The sequence below is a fragment of the Brachycentrus maculatus genome, unplaced genomic scaffold (assembly GCF_059751285.1).
Source record: "Brachycentrus maculatus isolate JH-2025_06_01 unplaced genomic scaffold, ASM5975128v1 h1tg000370l, whole genome shotgun sequence".
NCBI lineage: Eukaryota > Metazoa > Arthropoda > Insecta > Trichoptera > Brachycentridae > Brachycentrus > Brachycentrus maculatus.
The window spans coordinates 1,501,807-1,512,906 of NW_028281119.1; the positions used below are offsets into that span (position 1 = coordinate 1,501,807).

At 33.9% G+C, this 11,100-nt stretch overlaps 1 protein-coding gene across 1 annotated transcript; it reads left to right on the forward strand.

The window, feature by feature from the left end:
- The first annotated feature begins 7,427 nt into the window (after nt 1-7,427).
- LOC148303381 (uncharacterized) lies at nt 7,428-10,554 on the forward strand. The gene is made up of 2 exons (XM_088269986.1): nt 7,428-9,041; nt 10,427-10,554. Exons 1-2 carry the CDS (start codon nt 7,517-7,519, stop codon nt 10,552-10,554), a joined length of 1,653 nt encoding a protein of 550 aa, XP_088126112.1. The 5' UTR covers nt 7,428-7,516.
- Nucleotides 10,555-11,100: the final 546 nt, after the last annotated feature.

The following is an 11,100-nucleotide window of genomic DNA, read 5'->3' on the forward strand; positions in this document are numbered from 1 at the left end:
AACAGGTTTCTAGCTGAGAATTAAACTGATTTACTCTAGAGCTTAGTTCTTAGTACTTATGAAGAAAACAAGGTACCGTATTCTTCTTCTTCTATATCTCTTCAGTACCCGATGGTGGTAGGGTACTGCATAATTTTTTTTAGATACATAAAAAATAAAAATAACCTCCTTTGCCCTTATTTTAAAAAGCTTGTCTACATGTAAAAGAGAGTGAAGGTAATTGTAAAAAATACATTAAAAATGCCCAGACCATATAATTTATTTTAATTTTATTTTACAATTGGTAGGAATCGAACCCTCGACCCCAGTTTCGCAGTCGGAAGTTTACTCGACTATGCCACGGGGCCTGTCAGAAATAGTTAGAAGAAGTAACATTGAATGATTAAGGCCTATAAGTTAAATCGCAACATAATTTTCTCGTAATCAAGGTACCATTTTAGGTAATTGTTTTTTTTCTTATAGCACTGTTTTTGCATTGAAGAAATAAGTTTTCCTTAGAAATAATTATATGGTTTTGAAAAGAAAAGAAATATTGAAATGTAAGGAGTCAAAAAATACATAAAAATATTTTTTCTACATGTATTCTAAAAAAAAAACAAAAATGCATAAACCATTTTTTTAATCGGGCTGGAACAGACATTTGACCTCTCTGGGGTTCGCCGGATGAATGAAGCAACTAGACGAATACTGGGCATTAGTTATTTCAATGATTGAAAATCCACATCGCCAATTTTTTGTTGTTCTTGTATACATGGCGTATTCATGTTTCAGTTGGAACAACTATGTATATTTCAAGAACTTAGTGCAATATACATATACACATAGGTAAGGCCAAGATGTTAACTTGATCATTAATCTCACGAAGACGAGGCTTCTTTTTTTACCCCTGTTCACCCAAACGGTGAAAACAGCACCTCATTTCACCGTATTTGACATGCAAGTCCTCCCAAGTATATAATGCCCATTTTGTCATGTCAAAATGTATCAAATTGATATACTTGGGATTAAAATATGGTCTCAGTATTATAAGAATTTCACTGCGCATAAAATTAACATAATTGTAAAAAGGTGTGCATACATATGAGGATGGAAACTTGAATAGTATGCATTTGATTTTCCCTGTTGGCGAATTAGTTGAAAGCTTTTCGTTAGCGGAGTAATAGTTTTATTTTCGAGATGTAATGGATTCCGCCCGTTTCCAATGAATGTAGTTTTGATGTTGCAATTTATTTTTGAGGGAAAGATAAATGAACCAATTTTATATCAAAGCAGGGTCATTTATTGCATCCATTTAACATTGGACGGCTATTGAACTAATACAATATTCACGCAAATTACCTTTGTTACTCCAGAATATTACAATGTTTGTAAAATTTAATTTGATTTTTTATTTTATACTCCTATCCACATCCATAAAGCGCCATGTTGGGTCGACATTTTGTCTAATTGGTCGTCAATGCAATTTGTTCCGTCCTGCGCTCCTGATAATTGTGGAATATATTTGATGGGATATGATGACGTAAGCTAAGGAGCTCAGGATGAAGCTGATTATTGCTATATGGGAAAGGACATGGAGGAAGCATCGTAGATTTGAAAAGAAGAACAGAAGCAATAGCAATGACCCCCGGGGTTTCTTACCCTTACTCGACTTGTTTTTACACTGCTAATTTGTACGAGCTCTGAGGAGATAAATCACATAATATATAATTATAACTATTCACTTATTGTGCATAAAATAGTCATCACAAAATAAAATATCGTCCAATTCAAAGTATTATCTAGTAACGTACTTAGTAAAAATACCGGCATACAAAAAAGTACTATGTATCTTGATTTTTGTTTTATTTTTGATACTTATATTTTTTATATTCATAATTATATCTAATATAACAAGAATGTTTAGAAATGATATTTGTTTAACCTGCAAAAATGTAAGTTCCTTATGAGCAATATGTTATGTATAAATGCTTCTTTAGAAAAGCGATGGCTTATGACCTGTCATTGGGTGATCTAAAAGGCATCATATTACACTCCGTGATAAAACGTATTTTTATAATGATAAAACATCTTCATCCTGCGGTTAGCGTGCTTTCTTGGTGCGATACTTACTCTGTCACGACTTGATTCTTATTTTCAAATACAAGCCGCTTCGACATGAAAAAGTATCGTAGTCAAGTACATATATCGCTCACTCCTTTCAAGAACGTCATAAATAAAAAATCGTCAATTTTCAGTTGTGCGTGTTTTAGGAAAATGTTTTCAGAAAATGTGCTATATCCCAGCAAAAGAGGCATATGTTTCACTTAATATTTACCCGCTACAGGGCAGAAAGTGTTGTTTTTGCATTTTGAACAAAAGGTATTGTTTACTTCTTTTTTTTTTACATATACTAAATATTTTTCAAATGGAGAAAAAAACCTTCAGGTTTTACCTTAAAAGATCTGTTACAAAGTAAAAAGTTGAATAAGTGGCTTGATATTTATTTTAAATACATTGTATTATATTTTTAAACTTTAAAAACGTTCTCCTGAAAAATAAAGTTTTTTGATTTACGACGTTCTTGAAAGGAGTGAGCGATATGTAAATAGATTATTTTTTAAGATGTAAAAATAATTAAGCATTTAAATTATTATGAAATTTTAACACTTAATATTAATAATTTTAAACTTAATAATCTTAAATATAAATTAACTCCTCTTACCTTTTCATAAACTGTAAAATTTTGATAAAATTTTTACATGTCAGTGCCTCGTATTGCATTCAAAATATTATGATGGAGATTTCTAATACATATCTTTGTTATTTCTGACTACACGCCAAGAAATGAGAAGGTACTAGATACACTATTTTGGCCTTAGTTTTGAAGAATTTGATATCTTTTCACCTAAAGCTTCTTCCTTATTTGGCGCTACCCCAAGAGTTGATGTAACGTATCTCACGACAAAAAACCATAACTCAACCTAACAGCACTGAACTTAAAGCTCGGAATAAGTTTTTTTTATTTAAGTTTTATTTTTTCATACATCAATTAGCTTGTTGTAGTCTACCATTTTCATTAGATTTAAAATTGCCACAGGAAAGCAATGAATTTATAAGACATTTCTTTTAAAACTATTTATTGTAGTTGTTTTTTAAATACCCAGACTTCCATATTTATTTATGTTGAGATATTAACAACATTTTGAGTGTGTCCAAATACTTGTACTACTTGGAACTCACACACTAATAAAGAGTTTCTGCTCAATAAAAAGCTTCTTTTCATCTCACCAATAGATGTCTCTAGTGAAGTTCTTGAGATTCAAGAACAATGTTTCAAAATTGGTTCATATATATAGAACTTCCTTGAATTTGAGTAGTGTGTAGCGAGTGTTTTTGCCTAGAATTTTCACTCATGAATTACATGAAATTATAGTAACTTTAAACATAAAGAGTAAATCCACTCACGAGTAGGCATAGGCTATGAAAAAGTTGAAGCCTGAGAAGGGTCATATAGCTAGATTTCAGAGACACTTGGACGTTAGGTAATTAAAAAAAAATGAGTAGTGTGGTTGTCAATAATGGGTAGAATTCATGAATGTTACACGTGCGTAAAGGGACCACTTAAACCAGCCTATGACGGTCGTCAGCTCCTTAAATGCCCAGATTTCTATATCCTTCTTCTTCATCTTTGATGAGATGTCAAAAAATAATATGAAAATAACTCCTGTAATTGGAGATAATCCTGATTTTGTGAACAAGTATTTGGACACACTCAAAATATTCTAGATTTACTTGTTATATATGCTATATACTCAAAGCTTTTTCAGTTTACATATCCCACATAGTATATTTTTCTTATTAATACATGTACGTATTAATTATGATTTTGAGTTAGTTTAAAATGGATAATTATATGAAAATACTGAAATTTTCATACATAAATAAAGGGCAAAATTAAATGATCTGCTTTAACCTTCCTTATATATGACGCAGAAATTTTTGATAAAAATAGAAAAATCTGAAGACATTGGTAACAACGGTATATATGGCAGAGGCGCGCATTCTATACAGGCTATAATTTGAGATATTAATATAAAAAAGTAGACAAAATTTAAATTGATGAATTTATGCGAACTCAATATATTGAGAATAAAATAACTGGTAAAAATAAAAGTTCAATATATTAAGAAAAATACGTTTTTCTTGCAGGATCAATGTACAAACGGCAACTTCTTAGGAAATTATCTCTTGTGCCAACTCGATAAATAATAAATTTGTCCATAAACTTCAGCGAGAAAAACAACGCGAGTGCGTCGCTGTCGTAAATATTGAGGCAAAAACTGAAATCAATTTTTGAAATCATTTCAAAAAGCTTTTATCCCCTGACGTTTTGTCATCTGACCCTCTTCGGGTTGTCAATTAGCGACTATTTACACTTACACCTCACGTATTTTTGTCCGTAAATAACAAATTTTCCTCCTACTCCGTATACTTAGTATTAGGACAGATTTATTGATTGGGTTACGTTTACTTTGTAGAACTGCTTATTAAATTAGATAATAATCAAGTATGAACAAAATCAAACACACTATACATGTACCGTGAAAAATTGGTCCGTGAAATAGTTTGGATCTCATTTTAATTTAAGTTTTACTTAGTAAGTACCACTATTTCTTAAAATCGGATAAGATATTGTGACACGTGTTTCGATGCATTCCTCATCATCAACACCGTATGTGATGTTAAAGTGTAAGTTTAAATTTTTGACTTGTGTTTTTGGGAAGTTGAAGGTTGAAGAGGGGGTAGGAGCTGTTTCATGTTTTTATTTTTATAAATATTTTTAAAATTTTTAACAATTTCTTATCAGTGGGAACATAGACAATAGGGAGGAGGCTTTAGTCATTGTCATATCGTTAACTTTAAAAAATGTTTGGATCTCCTTAGACCTTCGACGTTTATTTTCATACAGATGTAGACATATGTAGAGACTATACACATTTTTACTCATTTTGACGATAGTTTTATCTTTAATACACAATTTCTAAATTATTATTTATTGAACTTGTCGATTTCATTGTTACTTATTTTAAATATTTTTTTTAACCCTTCGAAATATTTTATTCTTACTCTCAACAAATTTCGACATCAATACTGTTGTCAAGTTTTCGATTCCGTAAGTATTATAGAAAAAAATACTTGTCTAAAATACCAGGGTTCGAATTCTGACGAGGTTTACCTGAAAATTACTATATTCAACAGTAAAATTAGATTTTTACTGTCATCTCATACTTGAATCTTAAGCTTGATCAATACAGCAGTGCATCAAACTAATGTCTTTGTCATTTATACAATTCACCCCTGAAAATAGAAGGAATACATTTGTGGTTTATTGAAAATAAAATTGAATAGTTAAAAGCACTTCTAGTCACCTTTATTTCTCAAGCAAGAAAGCCTTAAATATTTCTACTTCTTTTTATGTGTCGCGAAAACTTGTTTTCTTGGGAAAATGCCAGATGTAATGATCCATAATCTCAGGTCAAAAGTGATCCTTACGAGAAAGGCTTGAACCCACGAGATGAACTAATTCATCAAAAACGTCGTATAATATTTCATGCCCTAAGATTTATTTCTAAACCAGATCTTAACCCGAACCTCAGCGATCTACTATACAACTATACAACGGCCCTTTCTGCAGTTGACCTCAATAAAGGTACTCCATTCTTATTGTATGGCAGAGAAATAGATTTATGTAACTAAACTGCAACAATATATACCTCAATCATTGCATAAATCTAATTCAACATTCGCGAAGTTTTAACCGTACTTTCTTAAAAAATATATTGGGTTTACCATAAATATAAATATGTATATATTTTTTATTTAAATAAAGCTTTTTAATTCAGCTTCGCATAATTTTTTTTATATTTTGTTCTCAAGCTTCTTGAAATTTTTATTATTATCAATATTTCACGTCTCATCTAGAATATTTTAATGAATTATGCGAGTTTCAGACTATTTACATATTCAATTAAAGAAAGATTCACCATTCTACCAATGATTGACAACCACACAATATTTTTTTGGAACTCCTACATAAATCAATAATCCCATGGCGCTGTACATATGAGTTCACAAGAGCCAAATATGTTGGATTAAGAAAGCTTTTATTTAGCAGAGACCCTTTTAGGAAGTTTGCAACCTGTAAATATTCAGACTTCCAAATTTCTTCGTCTTTGTTGACATGTAAAAAAAATTAAAAAAAACACTTCCTTGTGGAGAAAACTCAGATTTGTGAACAAGTATTTGAGACACTCAAAATGCTGTCTTTTATTTATACTTAAAAAAAATCCATTCATCAAAATAGGTTTATTAATAACCCAGACAACCCCTATGTTTTAATAATGATAAACAAAAGAGAATTAATTTTTTTTATTATGATAGTGAGTAAACCACCCTTAGGGAAATTTTAACTAGTGTGAAATATTTTACCGCGTTATAAAACTTTAGGTTCTTTTTCCCCGAAGAATTTTATTTACTCAGACTTCACCCCCACACCTCATCTCTTAGATTACGGGTCTCCTTGCGCCACCTCCCCTTCCTAAAAAGAACAAAGACCCTTGGTTCTTATTAGACATGGCACAATATCCCATCGCTTACTTTGACAGACTTCAGAGTATCACGTTCCAAGGTTTAAAGTTTACTTGTAGTATGTTTATTATTGAAACCTCGAGACAGCTTTATTTTGTATTTTGGCAGATAAATCGTAGTTATACAGGAGAAACTGACCAAGTGCTTTTTTTTACAGAAACGTGATTATTGACTGATTGATATCTTACTAACTGAATAATGCCCTGAAAAAATCCTAAAGTGATTTTTAACTAGGATGTATAATATATTGACTTGTTGAAAATGACTAACTGTATGGATGTTTATTTTCTTGCCAAGCAAAAGTGACACAAATGGCCCTCCTGAACATTTGACGTTTTGTTATTTGGTCACTTTCTCCTGACTTCGAAACCTTTTTTTCTTTTTTAAACCTGATGCTTTAATGATTGACTGATTACGCCTTCGCTAATGCTTTTATTTTTGAACATATCCGATAACATCGGACACTTAGGTAGTATTCACGAAGAGGGAGAATCGCCCCCCGGAATCTAGGGAGGGTTTGAGAAGGTCCGAGGGGAGGTCTTGACTCCAACATAGAATAATGTACCTAATAAATACAGCCAAAAATTAAATATGGGATGAAACTTTTGTTGTTTGAAAGTTTCTAAATATATTAAGTATTCAAAACTCAATTTCAAAGTAAAACCTTTGATGAAATTCATTTTATGTTTTCGAATGAGAATAATAACAACCGAAATGAGAATAATATGAATTCATCTCTCCTTATTGATTTTTTTTATATAACTATTTAGATTACCTATACATTGCATATTTCCCCCTCTTGATCCCCACCTTGTCGCGGTGAGGGGGCTTGCGTGCCTCAGTGATTCACCAGGCTATGGCGGTAGTCTAACTACCAGAAGGGTCTCCCATGCCAAGCAGGTTGGTGAAGAGAGGCCAGACAAAGCGGGAAACAAGGTTGAGCCGACCTGTTGAGGGGTCCTCGGACCTCAGGCCTCGGGAGCGCTGGGCCAATCACTCTGCCTCCCTAAACCCTTTGATTACGATAAGTCCACGAAATGCCTCGGACACCGGCTTCTCTGGCACTCCCCGACCCGGCTGTGGTATTAGGACTGCGCTCACTAAACGGCTCCTATCCAACAATTCATCTTTCCGCATTGGAACGTACAATGTGCGGACAATGCAGGTCCACGGAAAAGATATTCACGCGACTCGTATCATGGATGACTACAAGTTAGATATCCTAGGACTGAGCGAGTCGCGATGGAAAGGATCTGGAAAGAGGTTGTTGGATAGTCACATGTGTCTGCACTCCGGCCAAGAACGATATCACCGTCAAGGGGTGGCAATTCTCCTTTCAGAAAGAGCAGCAAAGTGCTTGCTTAGTTGGGAACCAATTTCTGAAAGGCTTATACGCGTCACCCTCCAAACGGCCGATAGTTCTGTCACTGTCCTACAGTGCTACGCGCCTACCGAAATTGCAGATGCCCAAACAAAAGATGCCTTCTACGACTCTCTCCATGCGGTCATCGCCTCTCTCCCAAGAAGAACCCGCGTGGTAGTATTGGGAGATTTTAACGCGAGAGTCGGAACAGACCCATCACTTGCCCCAACGGTGATGGGAAGGCACGGCTATGGGCAAGCCAATGGCAATGGAGAAAGACTGGTCGAGTTCGCTAGTATTAACGACCTTGTCATTGGCGGTACGCTATTTCCCCATAGGTCCATCCATAAGTACACCTGGACCTCCCCTGACGGACGAACAAGAGCGCAGATAGATCACATCCTCTATGGACGTGCTAACCGGCGAGAGCTCCTCGATGTCAGGTCCTACAGAGGGGCCGACATTCATAGTGATCACGAGTTACTCGTCGGAAGAATCTGTCTGCAGCTCAAACGTCTGCCGAGATGTCCTCGGCGGAAGAGAATCAACTTAGACAAGTTGAAGAGTGCCGAAATAAGATTGAGATTCGAGGAAACGGTCGGACAACGTGTCCAGCAAGACACCGATCCTCAGCCCATTAATGTTGACTCGATTGAGGCACAGTGGGCCAGTCTCAAATCGGCTCTCAACTCTTCCGCCAATGAGGTTCTTGGCCCCAGGATAGGAGAAAGACCCCATTGGATGTCAGATGAGACCTGGGGAAAGATGGCTGAGCGCGCTCACTTAAAAGCACTGAGGGACAGTGAAAGTGACCCCTACCAACTGGACACCCTCAGAGATGACTACAGGCGCCAAGATCGTATAGTCAAACGATCATGCAGACTCGATAAGCGCCGTCATCTCGATTCTCTTATTGTAACGGCGGAACATGCTGCCCAAGGAAATGACACGCGGAAATTATTCCAAATAACAAGGAAGATCTGCGGAAAGAATTCGGTAACCCCTGGAGCTGTAAAAAACACAAATGGAGTTACCGAATCTGACGCGGATCGTATAAAGGAAATATATTCAACAGTATGAAGGCTGTCTGGAGATCGGATTTATACTCGGTGAAAACCAAATGCCGCCTATACAATGCCTGCATTGCTCCTGTTCTCTTATACGGCTGTGAAACATGGCACCTTACAAGGGCCCAAAGCAGCCGTGTAATAAGCTTTGAGAACAGGTGTTTGCGGAGAATCTTAGGCGTGCGGTGGTTTGACTTTGTGAGGAATGAAGAGATAAGGTGTAGGACGCAGCAAATCTTGGTCACAACTGTCGTCAAAAAAGGCGATTCAGTGGCTTGGCCACGTACTCCGCATGCCTCCTGAGAGCCTTAATCAAGCTTGCCTCTTTTACAAGGCATCAGGTTCGCGCCGCCCAGGACGACCATTGCTGACAATTCGTCGGCAGTTCTCGTCAGAACTTCGCGACGCGGATCTGACTTGGGAGGATGCAGGGAGCTGGCAGCCGACAGAAAAGCCTGGAGACAGTTTGTGGACTCCATATGCTCCACCTAGGAGCGGAATATGGTTATTATTTATTATTATACATTGCATATTAATCGACCAGTGTAAATATGCCTAGAAATTTTTAAAATTGATATTGGAAAAAAAATACGAACACCTAACGACCTCCATGGGAATCAAACCCAGGACCTCCAGCATGTTAGTAACTAATATTTATGGAGGCGGACATATGCCGAACATGGTGAGTATACATATATTAAGTATGTTAAATACAGTGAAACTTAACACAAATGTATTCGTATATATATATATATATATATATATTATATATATATATATATATATATATATATATATATATATATATATATACATATATATATATATATATATATATATATATATATATATATATATATATATATATATTATATATATATATATATATATATATATATATATATATATATATATATATATATATATATATATATATATATATATATATATATATATATATATATATATATATATAGATATATATATATATATATATATATATATATATATATATATATATATATATATATATATATATATATATATATATATATATATATATATATGTATATATATATTAATTGACTATTACCCTGGACTGGTATCTGAAGCGTAGGGTGATCAAGATGGCACTGCGTTTATATGATGCAGTGCCTTATACACCAACGGGTGCGGAAAAGGGTTTGAAAAATGAATATATATGTAATTAGACAGATTATAGGTATTCTTTTCTGACAGAATACCGCAAACATACATATATACGAAGATAGGTATAAAAGAAACACAAGTAAAATAAAAATTAGCATCGCAACATCCAGTCAAGTAACAAGATTTGTGGATTGTTGATCCAATGCCTGTTATGATATAGCCTGTAGCTTGAGACCTGAAGATTCTTCTAAGGCACCCATATCTTTTTGTAAAATGATACCCAAATCAGACGCCAACAAAAGGCCTCAGTACCTCGCTGTGATCATGATAGAGCAAATAATGCGATAGTAGTACGTATGGCCACTAGTGGTCATTCAACTTGTATTAAGATTGGTTTGAAATAAATTGTGGAATAATTTTTATTTTTACATGATCATTTGAACCTTATTTTATTTATTGTTTCTGCATTAACTTTGTGGTAGGACATGTTACAATGATTAAAGAAAACACTTTTTCTTATTTATAGAACAATTTTATATTTTATATTTTTAGTTATTATACAGACCTGAATGATGGAAGTTTAACTTCTGAAACATGTAGTCTATAATAAAACTCCAGTGGTAAAAAACAAGTGTTTTCTTTAATCATTGTATCATTTGAACCGTTTTTTCCCTTTTATTATTGTAACAAAGCTTAACGAATGAAATATACTCACAGTTATTTTATAATAAAAAGTATAATAGAAAACTTAAATTTCATTAATAAATAAAGGACAAACAAAATAAGAATTTTCATTAGACTTATTATTATTATTATTATTTTGCGTAGCCACCCAGGGGTCTTTTAAATAAATTTGTTTAAAATATTTTCGACTAATATTTGCATTAATATTCG